Source organism: Chelonoidis abingdonii, chromosome 1, assembly GCF_003597395.2.
Source record: "Chelonoidis abingdonii isolate Lonesome George chromosome 1, CheloAbing_2.0, whole genome shotgun sequence".
In the NCBI taxonomy this organism is placed as follows: Eukaryota; Metazoa; Chordata; order Testudines; family Testudinidae; genus Chelonoidis; species Chelonoidis abingdonii.
The window spans coordinates 270,315,179-270,340,659 of NC_133769.1; the positions used below are offsets into that span (position 1 = coordinate 270,315,179).

A 25,481-nucleotide genomic window follows, 5' to 3' on the forward strand; every position below is an offset into this window, starting at 1 on the left:
GCATATCTTCGGGACACAATTCCATAAAGAGATTATGTCTACCTCAGAGGGAACTTTTCTGATCTTATTAGTAGGACAGCCACCTGTTTGTTTGACTCACTGTTCCAAGTCTAGACATTCCAAGACACGCCATGAGGATGGTACCACTGCTCACACAGCTTTGTATGGTTAAGTGCTTACTGGGCAAAGTTTCTATTTGTCTGGGAGAGCAATCTGGGACATTTGCCTTTAAAAGTTCTCTGTTGCTTTTCCAGCTCCAAACCCTTAGTATGAGATTTTATAGCTCTCTGATGTTGTAAGGACCTTATTAAGTTTTAAGATCATTTTAAATAGTGTAGTTTATACTATGCTATCAAATTGCTTGTGTGTGGTCTTTATTACTACCTACCCTGAAGTCATATCTGCATATCTTATGCTTTATGGAAAATGTTGTAGCATAGCATATGTTTATTTTATTTAAATTATACTACAAGCATAGGAAGTGTGTCTATAGTGCTTTTGTAGAAGGCTGGTTCCCTTATAAGCTAGAATAGTGCTGACAAGCTAATACCTTGCTGCAGGGTTTTTTACAGCAAAGTCCAGAGAGAATCGATCACTGTTTAAAACAGTGCTCTCCGCCAAATGTGTTCAGTCAAATGGAAGACCTCCTGTAGATTTCCCTACCCCCACTGGGCTGCTGATACAAAGAGCAACAACTGAGCTTGCTGAGTTGAGTCCCAGAAACTCACAGCTAGTGCATTTAGAAACCTTCTTGAGTGCGGGGCCGATGCTCTAACCCTTTTACCCAAATACTATGTTATTCAAGGAGAGTTTGAGAATGTAAGTTTATTTCAAGCCCTGAGGCAAGCTGTTGTTTTCATGTGCACAACATTTAAATGTTTAAGATTTTATATGACAAAAGCTTCTTGTTTTTCTTTGTTAAGGGTACAGCTTTACTGACTGTAGATCAGAGACGGTGGGAAGATCTAAAGAGCAGACTGAAGATAGCTCAACCTCTTCATCTCCCACCTCGTCCAGGTATCAAAGATATTCTGATGTTATTCATGTTGAGCCCTAGTGTTCATAATTCCCCAGGAGTCTAAAATTCAAATTAAAATTGTAATTGTTAGGCCACTAGGAGGCTGTGCATAAGTTAATGTTGAAACAGGCTTCAACTACAGATCTCTGCATAAGGCTATTAAAATCAACCTAAAAAAGGTTGTGCTTCAATGGTTTTAGGATAAGCCTTAATGAAAAAATGAATTTTAAATGAAATATATTTGTACTTGCCTGTTAATTATATGAATTGAATGTATTAACTTGACAGCAATTGAATGATGCACTTGCTTTACCCCTACAAAAGCCTTCATGCAACATTGGTGTTCAGTATTTGAAATTACATGTTCAGAAGCACTATTTGATATGTGAAACTGTAGCAGAAAATTAGAAATGAATTTGAAAACCAGGCAAGGATTAGGTTACCATTAACAAACAAGAAAAATATGTCAAGAAACAGAGAGAAAAAAAATACCACTGTGTGTAATTTAATTCTTCTTGTTTAACTCCTTTTTCAGATAACGATGGCTTTAGAGCCAAAATGTATGATATAACACAGCATCCGTTTTTTAAGAGGACTATTGCTGTGCTTGTTTTGGCCCAGTCTGTCTTGCTTTCAGTGAAGGTATTTTTGTTTCTTATTGTATCTTCTTACGGTGGTGGAACGAATGAGCCCTACCTTTTTAAAATAGTGAACTGTACATAAGGCCATAGCTAACAATGAACTGCTGGAAATATAATATTTCTAAATACAGTGGGCCAGATACTCAGCTAGTGTAAATCAGTACAGCGCCATTAAAGTCTCTGGAGCTGCACCAGTTTATTCCAATTAACAATCTGGCCCACTATTTTTAATTTCTCATTTAACGCTAAATCCATATAAAAGGAAAGATGCACCCACCTGCCATTCCTGCCTGAATGCGTTGTTCACTGTAAAAACAGAATCTATGGCAACAATACACACTGAAATAAAAATTAAAAAGTAGTAAATAGATTTTTATATCTGTTTTATGATCTGCTGTCTTTGTTCCATTTCAGTGGGATGTCGAAGATCCAGTGACTGTTCCTTTAGCAACAATGTCTGTTGTTTTCACCTTCATTTTTGTCCTAGAGGTACAGTAATATATTTAGTTGTTTCTCCAGAGTCAGACTAGTTTTGTATATTTTATTTTGGTTCTGGGGTTACTGTCCAAGTTTTAATTTCACGCTACATATCCATGGGGCAACTCAGTGCTTGAGTATGTATTGCAGAAATGGATGATTTACTTGTTGTGGGGCTAGAGGCCCAAAATGCTGACTTGTGTATCCTTTTCAGTCCATGTATCTGCAACACAGATAATTTCATTCTGGATATATATAGCAGTGAGAATGGTATTTCAGTAAATTTCTAAAGCAGAGTTGCAAAGGGTGTTCTGTTCAGTGAGCCAGCACAAGGTCTCACTACCTGGGAAGTCCTGCTTAAAACATACACCTTGTGTCTGATCCTTCCTTTCTTTCTCATCCTGTTTAAATATGACACCATGAGAAAACAGAAGGGAAAAGGACTGTTACTCATAGAAAACACATATATTTCTAAGCATCTCTGTGCATGTATCCATCTCCTTTCCCTCAGTCATTTAAAAAGCAAAAGCAACAGAATTACAGGTAGTATGTAGATACGAGCTTAGAAAAGTAAAGGTTATATAACAGGTGTATAATGGGGGAAGACTATGACAAACATAACTATTGGTGTATAATTTCCTTTATCATATGATTCTCTTCTTCCATCTTAAAAAACAATATTTAGTACAAGCAGTGAAAAGAAGGTGGTTGGTTTTCCTTAATTAGCAGCCTGGAAAACACTGCAACCAAAATCAGCTCTGTGAACATAATTAACCTGTGGAACTCATTTCAACATGATAAGAATGAGTCTGAGAGCTTAGTAGGGTTCAGAAAAAGATTAGATATTTATATAGGTAATAACATAGATAGCTACACTGGATAAGGTGAAAAATGAGAAGGGATATAAATCCTCATCTTTCAGATTGTAAGCCAATCACAAATTTATGGGAGTTATGAATAAATTTCCCCTTATGGTTCACTTATTCCATAATTCCACTACAAGGTTTTTTGCACTTTCCCCTAAAACATCTGTACTGGCCACTATCCCAGACAGGATAGTGGACTAGATGGATCACTGATCTAATCCAACTTGACAGTTCCTATGCTCCTAAGATAGGTTTTCCCAGCAATGATGGATAAACAGTGAAGTGACTACCTTGTAGCAGTCCTACATATATCATATGTTGCCTATGCCTTCTCTGCCCAAGAGGAATCAGTGCCTCTAGAAGAGTGAGCAGATATGGAGAGGTTTGATTTGTAGGATACATGGCCAGTTTTTAATTCACCAAGTAAGGATTGCTTTAGAAATCCCTACTCTCTTGTTCTGACTGGGAAAACAAACAATTTCCAAACATTTCAAAAGGGTTTTGTTTCAACATACAAAAATGACATTTTCAGTGTACAAGATTTATGAGGAAAGGAAATCAAAGTAGATGGATTTGTATCAATATTGTATCCCTAATCTAGAAACAACTCTGTCTGGAAACATATGCCAATAAAGCAGTCTAGTAATCAGGGGCGGCTCTAGGCATTTTGCCACCCCAAGCACGGCAAGCAGGCTGCCTTCGGCAGCTTGCCTGTGGAGCGTCCTCTGGTCCCTCCACAGACATGCCTGCAGGAGGTCCTCAGAAGACGTGGGACTAGCGGACCCTCCGCAGGCAAGCTGCTGAAGGCTGCCTGCCTGCCTCCCTCACGGCGACCAGCAGAGTGCCCCCCGTGGCTTGCCACCCCAAGCATGCACTTGGCATGCTGGGGCCTGGAGCTGCCCCTCCTAGTAATCAGAGAACTCATCTCCTCTGTCTGCCTAAGAAAGGAGATGGCAACTGAAAAGGCCCGCTTTGCTAGTCATCAAATAAAGAGGCTCAAAGTAAAGCCTTAGCAGCCTTTACATTTTAGCTGATTTATAGAATTGAACATAATATCCTTTCTGTGGTGTTTTTTTTTTACCATTCTACAGAATCCTCCATAAAGTTATGAGTCTCTCATTATAATGTCAACAGTTACCACACCACAATCTGATACCTTATTTATTTCCTGTGGTAAGTAGGGGAAATATGTTGGTATCTGAGATACCTCTGTGAGGTAACTGCTGATTGAGAAATATTGACTTTTTAATGGCAATCATTCTACCTGCAGGCCATCTAGAGGGTAAAGGAAAAGTTGGATTCAAGGTAAAATTTCTGTAGCACATGGGATTCAAACAAGTCTAATTCCAGTGCCCTCTACCATGCTAGCACAAACAGATAGAACTTGTGACAAGGAAGCTAAAAGAGCCATTAACCAATGTGGGGAAATGAAGGCCCTTCCTCAACAGGGGGTCCAGAATCATGCCCATTGAGGAGAGTTCAGACTAACAGTGAGAGTGCTGAACAAGGAAAGAGAAAATTCTGTAAAGCTCCAGAGTAGACTGCATCTTAATGAAAAAGTGATCTAGATACGGATATAAATTAAAAACCTTTTAGACAAAAGAATACTGGCAGGATCTAAACTGTGGGTGCAGCTTTCTCTCCTGGATTAGAAAGTTAACAGGTAAAAATAAAATGTTCCTTCGTTTCCAAACTGAAGAAAACTCTTGATGCCTATTTGACACCCTTATCAAGGTCCTTCTTGGAAAGTTTAGAGCCCTTGTGCCCACAAGTATCTCCTGAGTCCACCCAAAAATTCCAGTTCATTTGTGTCATGCATATCCCCAACCTACTAGATACATCCCCACAAGCCTAGCAGCCTGATAAATGCAGCTTGCTGCCAAGTATTTGGTGCCTGTCCTGGTTAATCATGGCCAAGTCTGAACCCTGGTAGACACAGAATCTGAGTAGGGTCAGGTCTAACTGCATAGCTCTGGTAAAGAATGCACTGAACCAGTCCTAAAGACCACTGATGAGAGCTCAAACCTCTGTAAGAAAAGAATCACTCTTCCTATTGCGAAAATCAATATGAGTGGCCACAGAAGTATACGGCCAGGCAAGTGAAGAGTGTGTCAAATTTGAGCCTAAACCAGTGTCACCTTAAATACAATTTAGCCTTTGGGAATTTAACAAATATTTTTAAATGTTAGTATTGAAAGCTTGGATATAAAACCAGAGAGGTTAGTGTCTAATTATTATTTCTTTTATATGATATGTGTTAGTAACATTCAAGCCATTAATATGCATAGCTAAGAACTGACTGTGTGCAACGCTAAACCTTCTTCTGTAGCCATTCTGCATGGATCACATGGCTTGTATGACTGCTAAATACTATTATCTTTTCTAAACAGAGCCTATTCTTAAACATCCTGCCTCTGGCGTCACTAACTTTCTAAGAAAAAACAACGAGGAGTCCTTGTGGCACCTTAGAGACTAAAATTTATTTGGGCAAAAGCTTATTCCTAAATAAATGTGTTAGACTCTAAGGTGCCACAAGGACTCCTCGTTGTTTTTGCTAATACAGACTAACAAGGCTACCACTCTGAAACCTGTTTCTAAGAACAGTCAGCCCTTTCAGTCTCTGTGTTCATTAGGAGCACTGTGAAACCCACTGCAATCTACTGACCCACACTATTTTCTCTTCCAATCTTATGCTTCCTGAGCTCACATATGCTGTGGAGCATGGATGGAGTTTACCAGAAGTAAAAAAAAAAAACTTTTGCAACAGGAAAAAGAAGGTTGCTTTTAAATTAATTTGCAATACATGAGACATATAAGACAGTTATAACCTTGCCTTTAAGTGTATTTGTGCGAAATTGGCATTAATATATACTTCAGTCACTTCAAACACCCATACACACACATGTAATTTTTTAGTTATGCATCATCAGCTTAATCATTTTCTACCTTCATACTAAACCTTTGTTTAACTATTAAAACTCCTATTCATTTAAAACCAATCTACAAGTAGAACACTACCATAAATTTTAGGGACCAAATGTTCTTATAGTGAAAAATAACCTTTTGCTAAGAATTTGCACTAGCAAGACTATCTTTATTGTTCTCTAGGTCACTATGAAGATTATTGCCATGTCACCTGCTGGCTTCTGGCAAAGCAGAAGAAATCGATATGACCTTTTAGTGACCTCCCTTGGTGTTATATGGGTGATACTTCACTTTGCCTTACTAGTAAGATCAGCAATTGCAACTCCAATGATCATTTATTGGTTTTATTGGTTAATCACCAAGAGTTTTACTGCTGTCCCTGATTCAGATAAGGACAATTGCCAACCCCAGGGTTTTTACAAACTAAAAATGAGACCCAAATAAAACAAGATGCCCTGGGAATCAAGAAGAAGGTAACAATTTGTGGGGTTGGTGAGCTAGATTTTTCTTACATCCTATAGTGCTGAGGTGGAGAAGGTATTGGACTGATATAGGGTCTGTGGGCCTTGTGGAGAAAGTGAGTCCTTAGGAGGGATTCGAATGAGGAGAGAGAAGAAATGTGGTGTCCTAGGTTTGGAAGATCTTGCCAGGATCAGTTTCATTGGGGAGTGAGAGAGGAAGAAAGGCTGGAGGGAATAATCCAGGTAGGAGTTATTGTAAAAAAAAAAAAAAAAAAAGGCAGAGGTTCTAAATAGATGAACAGCGCAAAGCATATCAGTGAATCCGGTCCATCCGTTTTTGTTACAGAACAACATTTAGTCCAGGGAAGCAGAAGATTTTCTGTCCAGGGAGGAGGTCAGCTGCACCCTCCCTCTCAAGTTTTTTAAAAAAGGAGGGAGTGTACACTCTCATTTGTGGGAACATGAGTTCTCCCACCTTATCACTGGAGAGGAGAGGTGGCTTCAATCTACAATCCCCAGTTGTGGCTGTCACCTCTCTACATTACTGAGAGCCTTCCCTCTGGTCTATCTCAAGCACTCTTTGTGGGGGCAGAACTGCCTTGTGTGCTGTCCCTTTGTCCCTGGCATCCTCAATTTGCCCCCTGCTGCTGAGTAGCTTGGCAGGCCTGTGGAGTTTCTGCAAGCCAGCAGCTGCCTAGACTTATAGAAGTGGGAGGCTGTTGGACATAATTAGAGCCCAGCTAAGAGAACTGTGAGGGTTTTGTTGATTTATTGTGTTGGGAAGTTTGGGTAGTGCTTTTGAAGTGGCACAGCTTTTTCTGTTAGTTTATTATTGTTCAGCATTTGTTATTGAAATATTACTTTTTAAAAAATGCTGATTGCACTGTATAATTCACAGAGAGATTCATGCAGAAAAAACTGATCATTTGAGAGATCACTGCGGGACACTGTATATGAAGTCTCTTGTGTTTAAATTTCAGAATGCATACACATATATGATGGGTGCATGTGTAATTGTCTTCAGGTTCTTCTCAATTTGTGGGAAACATGTAAGTACAAATCAGGAATTACAGTCAATACAATGTTTATGCATAGATTAAAAGATTTATCACTTTGCTTTTCTATAGCACATTCTGTAGGTCTCCATTTTATGTACTGCTGCTATCAGTCTCTATTTTATATGTTTCAATTAAAATGTCAGAGTTTTAAGTGTATTACATTGGGACATTCCCCTCTGGTGTTATCCGGATTGGTGATCTGCTAGGTCACTCCAATCCTTAACTCTGGGAGCCAGCTTTACCCTGCAGAGCTGTGAGAACACCCACTCTTGGGCTGTTCAGGCACAGCTTCTGGCATGTAAGCTGCTTCTTGGATTGTGCAACCAAATTACCCTAGACAATATCTCCGGTCCCAGACACAACCCTAGGAACTTCCATCTTGCAGTGTCCAGTTATGACTGCTGGATGCTGCAAGCTTACATGAGTTTGTCAATTTAACAAAGAAATTTATATGTACCAGGCTTGTTATCCCAAAGAGAGTCTCTGACATGCTTCAAACCAAACACACTGCTTCATGTAGAATAAACAAACAGATTTATGAACTACAGAGATGTATTCTAAGTGATTAGAAGTCAAAGCATAATAAGTCAGATTTGGTCAAATGAAATAAAAGCAAAACGCATTCTAAGCTGATCTTAATACTTTCAGTGCCCTTACAAACTTAGATGCTTCTCACCACAGGCTGGCTGGTTGCTCTTCAGCCAGGTTCTCCCCTTTGATCAGCACTTCAGTTGCTTGGTGGTGGTAGTGTCTGTAGATGTAGGTGGAAGAGAGAGGAAGAACATGGCAAACGTCTCTCCCTTTGATATGTTATTTCTTCCCTTTTGGCTTTGTCCGCCCCGCCAAAGTCAGGTGAGCATTACTTCATCGTTGTTCCAAACTGACCAAAGGAAGGGAGGGTGACTCAAGAGCCCAACAGATTATTTTCTTGCTGTCTAGGCCAGCATCCTTTGTTCTTGTGAGGCTGGGCTGGGTTTGTCCCATACATGCCCTGATGAGGAATGAACTGCCTCTCTGTTCTTGGAGAGTTTTTGCCTGGGCTTGCTTTAAGCCATGACGATACATTTTCAGTCTCATGACTGTATACAGAAAATTATAACCTATAACATTACTATAACATTACTGTAACAATTACTAAAACATCACTTTAATAACCATGCTCAGTGCATCATGAGCCTTCCAAAGACACCAGACATGACAAACTTTGCATTGGATACCACACAGTCATTTTATAAAGATGAGTTTGGGCGTGTACTGTGTTCCTCCAAGGTACAAAACATCACATGCATATCAGAAATAAATTATGGTTATTGGAAATTTTGCTATCAAAAAGATAACCAAGATACAACATCATTTAAAATTATTGCCATCTAAAGCCCTGAATATATATTGTGCCCTTTTCGGTATTTGTAACCATTGCTTTTTCAATATGCTGCAATGTGTGTGTGTTACTTTTATTTTCTTTTATTTATTTTCTCCACAAGAAAGCAGGGTATGGGGTGATGTGCTCATCTGGTTGTGCTGCTGTCCACATGAAGAAGCTCCATCCTGCGCAGTGCAGGTGTTAGCACAGTGCTAGCGTTAACTTGCACTTTATATTTTATCTAAATAAGGGATTCATGCTCAGTAAAATAAAGATCTTGGGCCAAATTCTCAGATTCATTTGTATAAATTAAGAGTAGTTCCACTGAAGTTACTTTCGATTAACCTGGTATGTAGATTTACACCAGTGTAACAAACAGCAAGTATAACTGACAGCTACCTATGCAAAGAACAAATGTATTTCTTTAGTAAGTTGTAATACTGTGCATTCTGCTGCGGCAAAGCTTCTCCAAACATTTTCTATGACGTAAGACATATTAGAGTAACTGCAGTCAAGGAAATGAATTCTCTGTTAGGACTAAAGGGTTAAGAATAGGTAAGTCACAGAGTCTGTTCAGCAAAGAAAAAAGCTGCCTCCATCTAACCACACAGAGCATGGAGAGTCTTGGAAGTCAAGTGAAAAACTCTTGCTTCTCTTAAGCAACCAGATGTGGTCATTTCCATCAAAGCTTTTTGAAGGATTATAGATTTTTTCAAGCCCTTAACCTAGTTATTTATGCTTTCATGTTAAAAGCTTTATCAGTCCCATTAAGTTATGGCTATGATGTAGTGTGATGGGAAAAGGTTTAACATGATTTGTCAGATTTGTCATGATTTTGATGAAAATTGTTTCACCTCCCTGCAGTGTCCAAATATTTTTAACCTAAAGTAATAATTCTGCCACGATGCTAAAATATCATACAGCTTCCATTTTCTCTACACTTTGCTGTATTGTATCTCTTTGTCTCTGCTTAGACACTACAGGCTGACTTGTGTAAGAAATTAAAATAGTTTAATCAGTCTGTGCTGATTGTCATGTCATAGTCTCTCTGCGGGGGCTAAAGCTTGCCCTTGTAGATAGATGGGTTTCTTTAAATCTCCAGTGAAATCCTGTACTGATTACCATAAACCAGTGGTTCTCAACCAGGGATACAAGTACCCCTGGCGGTATGCAGAGGTCTTCCGGGGACACATCAACTCACCTAGCTATTTGCCTAGTTTTACAACAGGCTTCACAAAAAGCACTAGCAAAATCAGTAAAAACTAAAATTTCATACACACAATGTTTTGTTTATACTGTTCTGTATACTATACACTGAAATGCAAGTACAATAATTATATTCCAATTAATTTATTTTATAATGATATGGTAAAATGAGAAAGTAAGCAGTTTTTCAGTGATAGTCTGGCTGTGACACTTCTGTATTTTTATGTCTGATTTTGTAAGCAAGTAGTTTTTAAGTGAGATGAAACTTCGGATACTCCAGACAAATCAGACTCCTGAAAGGAGTGCAGTAGTCTGGAAAGGTTGAGATCCACTGCCATAAACCCTGGAACAAGAGACCAAGTATTGTTCCAAACTAAGACTCACAATATAGTATTTCACTGAGCTACCACTAAACTACTGGATTGGCACCCAGTTAAAAGAACAATCATTACAAGATTTAAAATTATAAATGTGTTAAAGTCTCCTTTATTTCTGTTATTTAATAGTATCATGAATTGTGTTTCCTCTCTGCCTTTCCAGGTGACACTGAAAATGCTGCTGCTGACTGTGGTTGTCAGCATGTATAAGAGTTTCTTCATCATTGTGGGAATGTTCTTACTGCTTCTTTGTTATGCTTTTGCTGGAGTAGTTTTATTTGGCACAGTGAAATATGGAGAGAACATTAACAGGTACAATGTTTGCTCCCTTTGTGGAAGGTTTTTAACAGCCAAATAAAATATTCCCATTTACTGAGCACAAATTTTCATTTGGTTTTATGTCAGCAACCAAGAGCCAGATCTCTAGGTCCAGCTGAGCAGCACTCAGGTGACAATGTATGATAGAAGGCTCTAAGCCACTTTGCCATTCCCCAAATCCTGGGACTAAACAGACACCCAATGTAATATAGAGAAGACTAATGGCTGCTCTTCGTTGTGCTAGCTGGAACAATCTCAAAAGGACTGTTCCATTGGCCCAGGTTGCTGAAACACTGTGCTACACCTACACCTGCTCACACCTTTGGTTCATCCAGAAATGGTCTCTACACCTCGAATGGAATAACAGTGAGCCAGCTACATTGGCTTTATGCCACCTGGGAATTATCCTACATAGCCCAATGACAGCTTTCCATCCCCTTTGCACCACAGAAGAGGCACAAATAGGATGAAGGCCTGGGGAAGGATATGGCCCCAAATGAGCTTTTATTACTTGATAAGATATTAGCCAAATTTTTCAGAACGGGGTGACTAGAGTCCAGCTTCTAAATCCCTATTAAATTAATGACATACATTATTCAGTGAATATGTTTGCAAATTATTCTACCAACAATATATGGGGCATGAAGCTTAAGGAAGAATAATAGAAAATACAAAATATTTTTTTTACTTGTTGAACACACAGCAAAATAATTCTCCAGAAAGTTGCATGTGTTTGTATTGACAAGATTTTATTTCTGACATCTGAGCTGCTCTTTTTCTCTTTTTGCTTAAAAACACAGGCATGCAAACTTTTCATCAGCTGGCAAGGCTATTACTGTACTCTTCAGAATAGTTACTGGGGAAGACTGGAACAAGATTATGCATGACTGCATGGTAAATACAGCACAATCAGAGATAAAACAGACAAGAAACTGGTTGCGCAATTTCCTCTGACTCAGTATCCAGTGCTCTGGCTTGGTACAAAGAAGCACTGTGCTGGTGATGGTGCCATCGTCCTTTAGATAAATCTGACCTTAAAATGAAGTACCCTGGGCCATTTCATAAGAACATTAATCTTGATGTCCTGGCCCAAATTCAGTTAACATCATTTTATTTTGTCTAACATAAAATCCCCTCGCACCCTGCCCCCATACTTTCAGTTACATTGGATAAGGTATTCTTCATTTCCTGTCTTGAATTCATGGGAGTGGTTGCTGTTTGTTAAACGTGTCATAATGTTTCATTGCCACTGGTTGCTGTTTTGCTGTAGTAATATATACCCATGCTCATATATGGGGGTAATTGCAGAAACATGTGTTAAATGGATTTATCGTGCACCTTTGAAACCTGCCTCTCCTTCACTCTGCCCACTAATCCATCACCTTCAGGGGCAGGTCTGAGCTGCTTTCAGCATCTACCATTTAAAATAACAGTGAAATATTTCCTCCTTTCTCCCAAATGTGGTATTTCTATACAAAACCTACACTGGTCTGAGGTGCATTATTATTTTTATTATTTTTGAAAAATATAGTTATGTTAACTGCAGACTGATAAGCAATCCCTTGCCTAATTTTTTGATTTAGTTATTTATTGTTTTCTTTTGAAGGTTCAGCCTCCTTTTTGTACTCCAGATAACAGCACATACTGGAGGACAGATTGTGGAAATTATGCTGGTGCTCTGATGTATTTCTGTTCCTTTTATGTCATCATTGCATACATAATGCTAAATTTGCTTGTAGGTGAGCAACAATTATTGTCTATGAAAAATAGATATCTTAAAATGTGGGTGGAGTGCCATTAGATCCAGGTGCCTCATCCAGAATAGACCTTACGTTGTAGGCCATATGAATTGTAACATTTTTTTAAACTCTTTCAGTAAAAAGAAATTGTTAAATGCCCTCAAGTTAATGTTATAATTGTCTGATATTTTCAGATATTTGGCTGGTATGTTGTATGTTTCTAACCTTTATTTTAAATTGCTGGCTGTTAACACTAAATAAGAAAATGTCTTTTGATAAGGAGGTCTGTAAATGAAAGTTATGTGAAAATGAAAGAGTAGATGAGAGCTGTTCAAAGGAAATCACTTTTACAGAGCTCATCTGCTCTCCAGTTTATATTTTATAGGCCTGATAATCCAACTCCCACTGAAGTAAATGAGAATCTTCCAGTTGAATTTAGTGGGTGTTAGATTAGGCCCCTACTTAAGATTTAAGGACTAAATTTTCAAACTTGAGCACAACAAAAACACACAATATGGGCACCAGGTTTGCCCATAGGTTGCTGCTGCTACAGCCACATGTGAAAATTTAGTTCCTGCTGAAATATATTATCTCTAATTAATGTATAACTGTTGGAAAGTACTGACAGGCTAAGCTTATACTATATTTAATTGATGTGTTTTTTAGCAATCATTGTGGAGAATTTCTCATTGTTTTACTCCACCGAAGAAGACCAACTTTTAAGCTATAATGATCTTAGACATTTTCAAATTATATGGAACATGGTTGATGACAAAAGAGAGGTAAGATACTTGACAATAAGCACTGCACTCAGTATTATTATTAGTATTATTAGTATTATTTGTTTTACTATAATGCGTAGGAGCCACAGTCGTAGCCCAGGACCCCCGTTGTGTTAGACTTTGTACAAACCCACAACAAAAAGACAGTCCCTGCCCCCAAAGAACTTGTGATCTAAGTAAATCCTCTGCATTGTTTCCTCAAAAAATGTATTACTAGGAAAACATAAAGTGGGCTGTGCTAACCCACTGAGCCTCAAACCCACCTAGAGTCAGGATGAGTTTGGGGTAGAGGGACTTTGTGTTTTATTTATTTTTAACATCAGCCCAGGTTCACAAAAGAATGATGACCATGAGATGTTGCATTTCACATAGGCCCTGATCCTTGAAACACATACGTGCATACTTAACTTTACTCCCAGGGACTACACGCAGTAGTAAAGTTAAGCATGTGTATAGGTGTTTACAGGCTTGGGGTCATAGGCCTTTCCCTCCAGGCAGCACAGAATTTGGCCCCTCAACCTAGGGTTCAGAGATTCACATAGTTACATTTCCTGTCTTCAGAATGGCCCATCTGAAAAGGAGAGAGGGCCTGGGTAGGGGAGCAACTTAGAGGTTTAGGTACCAACAGGAACTGAACTATGAGTGGTTTGCTCATCCCATCACTGAATTACTTAGAACAATTTTGAATATGGACTACAGTGTGCTGAGATCAGCTGATGGTCTAGTGCAGTCATGGGCAACCTGCGGCCCATCAGGGTAATTTGATTGCGGGCAGTGAGACATTTTGCTGATGTTGACCATCCCAGTGGGAATGTTGTGATGTGGGACCTTGCATAACAAAGGACTTGCATCCCTTCCCATAATAAAAAAGTTATAGAACATAATGTTCAAAGAGAACTATTTGATTCTGCAAATTTTAGAGAAAATATTTTCACTCCTAGTTCCTTATCAATGGCCAGGCTGAAAATTGTTGCCACAAACACCTCAAGAAGTTTGTATGTTGGTTACATCTTGGAGTAGAAGCTCTTGGAAAAGCAAGAGGACATACGACTTATAGACCACTGTACACACACACGATGGGGCAGCTGCATAACAGGCATAGTGGCACACACCTGTGAATGTTTAGAAATCTAGCTGACTTTATTCCTAATAAATGACTCTAGGCCTAAGATTTAATTCTCAGGAAATAAAAACGGTTATGGCTGATTTTCAAAGCCACCTGTTTGGATATGCAATTCCCATTACAAACGAATGGAAACTGGACATCCAAGTCCCCCAGAGAACTTTGAAAATCTTAGGCAAAATATATAGGCCAGATCCTCAGCTCGTATGAATCAGGATAGTTCCACTGACTTCAAAGGGACAATTGCTAAGTTACACCAGCTGAAGATAAGCCCCTTTATATCTACATTGTTCAGTTACACTACCCTTGGTACAATCCTGGCCCCATGTAAGTCAAAGGGGACATCTACACCGCAGCTGGGAACAAGCATCCCCGCCCAGTTAGACAGACTTGCCCTAGCAGGGCTCAAGCTAGCAGTGTGGGTGCTACGGTTCATACTGCAGCTCAGGCTCTGAAGCCCACCCAACTCCCAGGTCCTGTGCTTGGGTAGCTAGCCTGAGGCTCTACCAGAGCTGCAACCTCCAACATTGCTGTTTTTAGCATGCTAGCTTGAGCCAAGTCTGTCTACTCGAGCTGGGAGACGTACTCCTAGCTGCAGTGTAGACATACCTCAAGGGTCTTTGGAAAAAGAGCATCTGCATCACTTTAGAGAAACAGCATCAAATAGAGCCTCTGACTTTAGTTATAAGGTAGCCATAATTAACCAGCTATGATGCAATCTTATCTAGGGGGTAATCCCTACCTTCCGTGTGAAGTTTCTGCTGAGGTTGCTGCGTGGGAGGTTGGAGGTAGATCTTGACAAGGACAAACTTTTGTTCAAGCACATGTGCTATGAAATGGAGAGGCTGCATAATGGTGGAGATGTCACTTTCCATGACGTATTGAGGTATGGTGGGCTTTTTCTTTAAGTTTGTTGTAACACGTTTCTCTGCAGACTAAATGTTATACATAAGACTGAAAAATGAGTTGGGGATACAAGCTTGTGTCTAAAAGGTACTCTCTGCTTAAATTTAAACCAAATATTAGAGTTTTCCCCTAAATTAATTTTTACCGTAGAAAATCTAAGTCCTAGAGAAATGTCTCCATGAGCTTTCTAAATTCCCACTTGAAACAATTGTTTTAAACTAACATTCCTTTGCTATGTTTGTAAATCCAAACAGTGCAGTATTGCGCTAGCACAGGTGAAAATCTGACAGTAAAATTGACTATAAACAAAAATGAAACTTAGTCTCCTCCAATAATTACATTGTTCCAGATGAGAAAAAATGCAAAAAGATAAACAGGCAGCATAAACAGGGGAAAGAAACTGAATTTTCAAATGTGGGTGCCTAAAGTTAAGCACCTGAATCCATATTTAGGCACCTAAATATGGTGGCCTGATTTTCAGTTGTTCTGAGCACCAATAGATCCTCCCTTCATCTTTATGTAAGGGGACTGTTGCCCCCTTACTAACATTCAGTGGGAATGTTTGGTTGCTGGCTCCCAGCACTAAAAAGGGAGGAGTCAATGGGAAATCAGGAGCCTGAGACTGACAGTCTCCAGGAACAATGTGGAGAGGCCAATGCTCCAGATCAGTCTGATTGACAGGGTGGGCAGACTAATCAAGGAGTCAGGAGGCCAGGGAGGTCCCGTCCTCTGTGTGAGCTGGAATTTTCTGAGTCAGATGGAGTGGGGCTGAGCTAAGGAGAGAATAGGGGCCCAAGCTAAGCTGCTGGGAGCAGAGCTGCAGCTCAAAAAGCCAGAGCCCAGCCCAGAGAGAGCAGACCTGCCCTGGGAGGGGAGCTGCAGCAACCAGAGCCAGAGGGGCCAGACAAGCAGCCCAGGAAGCAGGTGAGAGCTGAGAGAGAGTCACAGAAGCAGCCTGCAGAGCAAACCTGCCCTGGGAGCAAAGCTGTAGCAACTGGAGCCAGAGAGGCCAGAGAAGCAGCCCAGGGAGCTGAAGGCAGAGCAGCAGCAGCAGCCATGCTGAGGCAGTGTGGAGCTGGGGCTGGAGCAGTCCGGAGCTGGGTGTGATGAGCAGCTGGGGAGAGCGAGGGGGACCCTGGGCAGTGGGCCCAGCACAGGGAGACACTTCAGCCAAGAGGCTCTGCAGGCCAGACTTGGAGGGGGATCATACCCTGACAGAGCGGGGGTGACACTAGGGAGAAGGGTCCTGCCACCCAGAGCCTGAGAGTGTGTGGCCACTGTCAGAGCAAGTGTCCAACCCACAGCATCCCTGCAGCACAGCCAGGACCTGAGAAGGAGCCCTGGGACCTACAAGGAACAGACTGCAAAGTGCCTTGATGTCCAGAGACACTGTTTGTAATCTTCCTTGCCACAGAGCAGGGTGATGTGTTTTCCTGTAACTTTTCCCATTTTTTCTTATTCTTTTCTTTAAATTAATTGTTAAGTAAACAACTTATATGTGCTTTAAATTGTGTGGAATAATCAGTGGGTCAAGGAGGTGTCCAGTGCAGAGAGGGTACCCTGGAGTGGGGACATCCTAGCCCCTGTCCTAGGTGACCACAGCAGGGTTGGGGGTCGAGCCCCCCAGGAATCCTGGACCCAGCCTCGTTGGGGTTACGAGGACTCTGCGAGACAGGAGAGTGGAAGGGGAGTCCTCAAGGGCAGGGAGGCCTCTGGGTAAAGGAAGTGGGAGCGAGGACTCAGATCCTTTCGCCAGCCCACTTCACTGGGGTAGCACAGAAGCCAGAAAAGTTCCCCACAATAGTGGGACCATTCCCCTGCTTACATTTATTTAGCTAGCTATATAAATTTACTGTAGGTGCCAAAGTTTGACATTTTCTCATTGAGATTTTTAAAGTGTAACACTGTTAATAATAATGTAGGTAAGTACATTGACTTTTTAAAAATACTATTTATTTGTGTGTTTCTTCTAGCATGCTGTCATACAGGTCTGTTGATATCAGGAAAAGCCTTCAGCTGGAAGAGCTTCTTGCCAGGGAACAACTGGAGTACACAATAGAAGAAGAAGTGGCCAAACAAACCATACGCATGTGGCTGAAGAAATGCTTAAAGCGTATCAGAGCAGTAAGTGAAGCGAAAACAGCAAGTCCTGATGGAGTGCTTGCAGTGAACTGAACCAGTCAATGAAACTAGAGTTTTTTCTCACTTTGCCTTGTTTACTCTGTAGCCATCGTTACAAGCTATGTGAAAAAATATGTATCAGCGGAAAAATCAGGCTTGGTCTACACTTAAAAGTGAGGTTGACATAGACCAGGGGTGTGAAAAAAACCCACACCCCTGACTAACATAGCTATGCCAATCGAATCCCTTTTGTAGATGCAACTATGTCAAGAAAAGAACACTGCCATCATTGTAGCTAATTTCCTCTGGAGAAGTGGTGGTCTGATACTAATGGAAAAACTCCTTCCATAGGTATACGCTGTGTCTACACTACAGGGTTATGCCAGCATAGCTATGCTGGTATAGTTTCCATAGTACAGACAATTACATCCACAGAATTAGTAAACTCCGCATATTTTGCCGGCAAAACCTGTTTTCCTGCCAACAAATCCCCTTTCCTTACACAGCAGGAAAACTGTGTGACCTACTCTGCAACAGACAAGGCCAAATGAATAATCCAAGGAATACATTATTTAGGGAAAGGTCTTTGTGGGCGCAACCTTGCTCTCATTGAAGTTAATAGGAAAATGCCCATTATCTTCAGTGGTTCAGGATTGTGTACTCTTCTAAACCTGTTCGAGGTTAAAGAGAGTGCTAGTTTCTGGTATTTGAACTTCTGATATTTTCATTGCTACTGCCACTCCATCTTGGATAGCCTTTCAGGCAGAAGATAATCCTGTTAGCCACCACCACCAACTCAAGGGTCTCCATCAAGATCCCAATGAGAATGGTACTACAATCCTCAAACAAGACCCAAATGTAATATAAATTCTGAAGCCTAATTTGCATATACCATTACAGTGACTGTGTGTGCAAATAAGTTGTTTACATGCACAAAAGGCCAGTTTCTATATTTCAACACACAAACTTGTGTCTATGTGCATGTGTAAATTAGGTACATAAAGCCCTGGGGTCCTGTAATTGTGAAAATCAGGCCCAGAATGCTTAGAACATTTGGACCGGTCATAATCTTTCCACTGAGTTATTCCCATTTTTGCTGGCAAAAAAAAATGGACCTGGGTCAGAAATCTGTATTTTTGCCATGAAAAGTTTGTGATTTGAGTACATCAGGGAATTGTAGGCTCTGCCTCTTGCTGCTGTGTAAGTTAGTAGAACCAAAACCTGATAGTTTGAATACAGCTTTCGTTTTATCTCAAACAACAAATTTCCAGGGATATTCAGATAAATGGTTCCTTTTCAGACTAATTTTTCTATTTTTGTCCCAGCTCTAATATTAGCTGTTGTTAATTTAATCTTATCTCTCAGTTTTGATTTTGTTCAACCCAATTGCTCAATTCGTTATGATATTGAATTACAATATATAAAAGTAAATATACTTTTCATTTCACTTTAACAATATGGATCAGACCATTACCTGTTACATGAACCTTTTATTAACTTAAGTAGAATTGCAAAAGATTTTTTTTAATATAAGCTTTTTATATATTTTCAAATTCGCTTGTTAATTATTAAGCAAGTGGCATGTTAAAACTATACAGCACAATGAAACCTTCTCTAAGGACCATTTATTTTAACTTAAAACTAAATTAGACTGTAAGATTTTAGTGACAGAGGCCACATTTCTATTTGAACTATAAAGAACCCAGCAGATTTTTGGCACTGTTACAATAATTTCTAACAAAAAATCCACACTGTAAAATATTCCTAAGGCAGAGGTGGCCAACCTGAGCCTGAGAAGGAGCCAGAATTTACCAATGTACATTGCCAAAGAGCCACAGTAATACATCAGCAGCCCCCCATCAGCTCTCACTCCCCACTCCCAGCACCGCCCACCCATCGGCAGCCCCGCCGATCAGCACCTCCTCTCCCTCACCGCACCTGCCAATCAGCTGTTGTGTGGCATGCAGGAAGCTCGGGGGGAGGAGAAGGGGAGGAGTGAGGGCAGGGCAGGCTTAGGGGATGGGGTGGGAAGGGGTGGACTGCGGGCAGGGCCTGTGGCAGAGCCAGGGGTTGAGCAGTGAGCACCCCCCGGCACATTGGAAAGTTGGCACCTGTAGCTCCAGCTCTGGAGTCAGTGCCTATACAAGGAGCCACGTATTAACTTCAGAAGAGCTGTGTGTGGCTCCGGAGCCACAGGCTGGCCATCTCTGTCCTAAGGCTTCCATGATCATTTTATTCAACCTTGTTTGGGGCCAGATCCAAAGCCCATTGAAACCGGTGGGAATCTTTCCATTGCCTTCAACAGGCTTCTGATCAACCCCATAAAGATCATTCTTACTAAGTCACGTTTTTGTTTTTGCTGGCTCTTTGGGTGGTCTCTTACGGCATAGATATATTTTAAGGCCAGAAGGCACCATTCTGATCTATTAGTCTGACCTCCTGCATGAGACAGAACATAGATTTCACCCAGTAATTCCTACATCTCAAGCCCGTTTAGATTTCAGAGACAGATTTCTTTGTATTTAAATAGTGAAGCTAGGGGGTCCATGTAGATTTACAGAAAAGACTGAACAATTTGGAATCCATACCACTCAAGATTGTTTGAAGCATTCAGTATTTAGAGGGATTTTTAAAAAAATAAAAAGAGTCAAGGAACAAAAGTCTTTGCAAGGGAAGTTTCTTTTTTTCCTTTTGGTCACATATATATTATATTTTGATAGAAACAGCAGCAGTCATGTAGTATTATCCATAGTCTACGAGAGAGTCAACAGCAGGAGTTAAGCCGATTTCTGAATCCGCCCAGCATTGAGACAACACAGCCAAGTGAAGATACGAATACTAATAATCAAGATAATGCACAGCCAGAGGTATGGGCCTATGCAAATTACTGTTGTTTAAACTAATCAATAATTCTATTTGAGCTTGTCACAACAAAATTCTTTTTAATATTTTTAACATCATTTTTGCTGGAAAAAAATTAAACCAACGTATTTTTAAAATGTTGACATTCCATTGTAAAGGCAGCCTGGTCTAAGGGGCACTGGACAGGGAATTGGGAGACCTGGGTTCTATATTCAGGGAAGTATGCAACATGGGAGAGAGCGCTCCCCCATGGGATCCTGAGAAAGCTTTCCTGCCCCCACGAGCCCTTCTGTGGAATTTTATCATAAGCTCCAGCCCAATTATTTTTTCTGTTAATTTTTAGACTTTTGGATTGATGGGGGGACTGTAAGGAACCAGAAAACAGACTGCAGGGAAAAAATAAAAGTGTGAAGTCAGCATGTTTCTTTAATAGGCTGGGAAATAGTGACCTTTCAAAGCTTTTGTTACAATGGTATGACCATGCCATAAGTAGCCATAATTAAGGTCACTGAATTTTGGTTTTGCTCCATTCAGACAAGTAGCCAGCAGCAGCTCCTTAGTCCAACGCTTTCTGACAGGGGCGGGTATCGGCAGGACTCTACAGATGGTGGGAAGCCTCAACGGAAATTCGGACAATGGCGTTTACCTTCAGGTAAATAAAATATATAAATACCAAAGCACCCCTTGGAATGCAGCTTTATAAGAGGCTGTTTTAAAAGGGTCAGACTGTCTACACACAGGCCCTAGGGGGAGAAAATGCAGAGGGGAGGGAAGGCTGGTCTATGGTCCTTCCTCCTCTTTGCCCTGCCCCACCCGCTTTGGAGTGGTTTGCTCCCTGAGCCTTCTAAGAGGAAACTGTCCCTTCATGCCCCTCAAGTTTTTAAAAATATGAAATTATGAAGATGTGATCAGTCACCACCCTGACCACTTGATTGGCATGCTGGAGTTGTATCTTCCTGTACAGCATCTAGCACATTTTGGGTGCTATTGAAAATGTAATAACAATGGCTTAATTAAACATTTCATTATAACTGCAGCACCTTGTGATGCTCTCTTCCACCTCTGTACTAACCATATCCTGGATTGATAAACTACTTGGCCTTCTGTCTAGGTACTTAATCAGCCCCGGATAGGTTTATTTACTCATAAACAGGAAGCACCCTTAAGTTGTCATCACAATAACTACATCACAATAGAAAATAAGAGCCAGGTAGCATCTTTTAAGTCGATGCTCATGTTGGGCAGGTGGGGGGATTGAATAGGAGGCACTGAAAGAAGCACACGCTACCACCATACCTCTTTTCTTTTTAAAAGGGCACAGTCCCCATGCCAGGGCAGCTCTGTTGGCCAACACAAGGGGCCAGGGCCCCAAGCCTATGCACATGCATGGTACTGGGATCATTTTATGTAAAGGAGGCACATTAGCCCTTCTTCCTCCAGGCCTCTGTTTAAGATGCACTTCAGTCAGTTTAACCCTCGCATATACTGGTTGAGCTTAGATCAGTAATTTAATGGCACGAGCTAAACTAATTCAAGGAAGTGTTAAACCAGTGTAAGGGCTCAATCCTGCAAAGTGCTGAGCACACTGGTTCCAGTCCACCAAAGCTCTTAAGCACGTGTTTAACTTGAAGATTATGAGTAGTCCATTGAAATCAATGGGATCATTGACCTACTTTAAGTCAAGGCCGGGTTTTGATGGATCAGGGCCAAGTGTTCTGCACCTTGCAAGATCACACCCACAGTGCATCTACATTAGGGGTTTGCACCAGTTTAACTAGATCCATTTTAAATCAGTCTGTTTAATCTGGTGTCATATCTCTCGTATAGAAAAGCTCTACAACAAAATAGTTCCGTAAGCATGTGCTCTCTAATAAGTAGTTTTCCATTTAACTTCCTAGCCCCCAAACCAATAAGCCATTCAGTGTCTTCAGTCAATCTGCGGTTTGGTGGTCGCACAACTATGAAATCTGTTGTATGCAAGATGAATCCTATGGCAGATGCTGCTTCTTGTGGATCAGAAGTGAAGAAATGGTGGACAAGACAACTAACTGTGGAAAGTGATGAGAGTGGGGAGGATCTTCTTGACATCTGACCAAGAAAAGAGGTTAACTTAAGTCATATTGCAACAACAGCCATTTCAAATAAAAACAATTTTCTTGGGTTTTGAATTGAATGAGATATAATTGATGTATGATTTATTTAAAACTAATGCCATAGGATTTTTCAACTGCTTTGTCTTTTTGCCATATAAAAGATAATACAGACCTGTATGTTAGATTTCAGCTCTATTGTGAAGATTACTGTATGTTAGGAAGACTCTATATTATGACAGTATTGATGACGCCACAGAGTCTCTATTGTCTTTAGCATAGATGGAGCATTGAAAGATTTCATACATTCTGTAGCTGTAACAAAAATTTGTATTCAGGTATACACTTGTGCATTTTTTCATCCTGTACCATACCTGAAAATGGCCAGCACATTACTGTACAGCATTTCTTTTCTTTTTATTTTCCCTCAGTTCTAGTCTAGTAATATTTCTCTAGAAAGATTTAATTATTCATGAATGACCTAAAGAGGTCAGCACTGAGTTCATGGTAAGGGACAGTATTTTTACAAAGTACAGATTCTGAATTTCAAGTCTAGTCTTTTTCTTGTAATTTTCTTAAATATGCAAATACAATATAGCTGATTTTAAAATCAGAAAATGATGGATTGGCTTTTAAAAATTGGAATTTTTTCTTCTGGTTAATTATGTATAGAGTTTGATTTTCATAAGAAATCAGCCAAAAAATTACATGGGTTAAGAATTTGCAAAAGCATCTACACATGGTGTGTTTCATTAATGACCTGGAAAAACAAAAATAAATCCTACATAAAGTGAAAACTTGAATGGATTGCTAAAGAGGAGTACAAAAGAATTGCAAAACCAGGAAGCCTAAGGCACAAAACTAGTTACATCTAGTAAGGGACATAAGCAGCAATAAGAAGAAGTTATTTAAATACCTTAGGAGCATGAGAAAAACATAGGAAAGCGTAGGTCCTCTACCCAGTGAGGAAGGAGAGCTGATGATATTAAGAAGCTGAGATGTTTAATACCTATTATGCCTCAGTCTTCATTAAAAAGAGTAATGGTGACCAGATACTTAATACAATTAATATTCTAACAAGATGGAAGGAACACAAGGCACAATAGGAAAAGTCCAGGTTAAAGAATATTTAGATTAGTTAGGATGAATTTCATTTGGCCCTGCCAACTTGAATATATCTAAGGTACTTAAGAAACTAGCTGAAGCAATCTCGGAACCATTAGCAATTATCTTTGAGAATTCATGGAGGCCCCAGAGGACTGAAGAAGACCAAATATAGTACCTGACTTTAAAAAGGGAAACAAAGAGGACATGGCGCTTTATAGACTGGTCATCCTAATGTTGATATCTGGAAAGATATCGGAACAATTTATTGAACAATCAATTTGTAAGTGTCTCAAGGATAATAGGGTGATAAGGAATAGCCAGCATGGATTTGTCAAGAACAAATTATGCCAAACCAAGATAACTTCCTTCTTTGACAGGGTTACTGGCCTAGTGGACAGAGGGGAAGCAGTAGACATGTTATATAAAATAGCAAGTTGGGGTCATCTTTGCAACTCTGAGGCTGTTAAAATACAGTTCAGTTTTACCAATCTAGAAAGAGTGAACCAAGTTTTAACCAAGTCATTACTCATGCTCCAGTCTGACAAACCCAGGGCTGTATCATGATTCCATAACATGGTTAAAAAGTGGTTTGGTCCCTTTTAGTCTGGGAAATCATGTTTTAACATGTGATGATGGTTTTGCGTAGTACCAAGAATGCTTACCACTTGAGAGATAAGCAAAAGAGAATCAGTCGGTTTCCCTAAGAGTTTTCAATATAGGTTGATGCTATACAAATACAGGGATGGGAAAGAGAAGTGACCAAAAGCAGCGTGAATGATCAGTGAAGCATGGCACATATCTTGTAGGTTCCACACTATACAGTTGTTTAAATATATGGGCTGGGGATTGTGTTTCCCTTTCCTCAGATACACACTGGCAGTTGCAGGCTTTGTAGCTGGGCCCCAAACACAATTGTTTTTGTAGTATAGCGGAGACCTTTTCCACTACCATTGTTTCCTATGGAAATGATAGGTTGCTTTAACATGGCCTGACGTGAGATCTTGTGAGACGCTCACAGTTAATGTATGGCTCCACATGTCATATTTTCTTTCAAAAACTGGCAATTGTCAGTGTTCTACAGTGTTTTCTGGCCAAAACAGAAATGTAGAATGATCAGAAGACAGTATTGTTTTCACTGATGCCTTCACCAGTGATGCAAACTCAGTTTTGACCACAAAATACAGTTTTCATGGCATCTATCAACATTTCTCTGTGTGCTGTTGAACAGATATTTTTTGAACGTAATAGTCTCAAAGAGTCATAATGTACACATTTGTGCTTGGTGTAGTCATTCTGTTCTGTGGTACATTTAAATTCAAAACTAATTAAAAACTTACATGCACTGTAGATTTAAATATGTGCATTCTGTTGTTTATTAAGTAAACTATGACTCAACGTTTAAGAAAATGACAAAGTATCTTTGACAAGGCCAGTATTTTGTGTTCTGTTTTGTGTCAATTTGAAGTTCAGCTTTTGTATATAAGACAATCTGATAAATACTGGATTTATAAAAGATATAATCTTGATTTTCAGTAATGTATTGAACTGCAGAAACTTTCTGAATCGTTACTGCGAGTCATCTTTTTTAAAACAAAAAATCTGGCAAAAATTTTGTCCTTGCCTACAGTACTCTGTTAATAAAAGTGAGTTGCATTAAGCCAGATTCATCCCCCAAACTTTCATTATAACTGCATTTGATGTGCTTACCTCATATATTACTTGGCTGCATAGTAGCATGTAATTTTATTTAAAATGCATGCAGAATAGCAGTGGTAGCATTTAAGTCCTAACAATTGTCATGTCAGATCAGAGCAGTGGTCCATCCAGTCCAGTATTCTAGATGTTTCTGATGAAGGGCCAAGAAATCCTGAAATCCATATTATTTCATTACTGGAGGAGCCAAGGCCTCTCCACTTCCCTTGAAACAAATATTTTTAAGCATATCCAAGGGAAACAAGCAGATTAAGAGTTAGCCACAGTGGAAAAGCCAGAATCCAGTTGTCTGTACCCTAGTTGGGCTACATGGGATAGATCACTTGAT

At 40.0% G+C, this 25,481-nt stretch overlaps 1 protein-coding gene across 3 annotated transcripts in view; it reads left to right on the plus strand.

Annotated features, from left to right (window-relative positions):
* Nucleotides 1-25,002, plus strand: part of NALCN (sodium leak channel, non-selective) — a 387,480-nt gene extending 362,478 nt beyond the window's left edge. For all 3 annotated transcript variants that reach the window (XM_032771366.2, XM_032771357.2, XM_032771375.2), the window contains 14 exons: nt 924-1,017; nt 1,554-1,660; nt 2,074-2,148; nt 6,111-6,230; nt 7,369-7,437; nt 10,556-10,704; nt 11,511-11,604; nt 12,317-12,449; nt 13,116-13,231; nt 15,083-15,240; nt 17,234-17,384; nt 20,102-20,248; nt 20,778-20,895; nt 22,142-25,002. In XM_032771366.2, the coding sequence (XP_032627257.1) occupies nt 924-1,017; nt 1,554-1,660; nt 2,074-2,148; nt 6,111-6,230; nt 7,369-7,437; nt 10,556-10,704; nt 11,511-11,604; nt 12,317-12,449; nt 13,116-13,231; nt 15,083-15,240; nt 17,234-17,384; nt 20,102-20,248; nt 20,778-20,895; nt 22,142-22,335 (1,725 nt within the window). In that variant the 3' untranslated portion in view covers nt 22,336-25,002. The remainder of the gene's footprint in view (nt 1-923; nt 1,018-1,553; nt 1,661-2,073; nt 2,149-6,110; nt 6,231-7,368; nt 7,438-10,555; nt 10,705-11,510; nt 11,605-12,316; nt 12,450-13,115; nt 13,232-15,082; nt 15,241-17,233; nt 17,385-20,101; nt 20,249-20,777; nt 20,896-22,141) is intronic.
* Nucleotides 25,003-25,481: the final 479 nt, after the last annotated feature.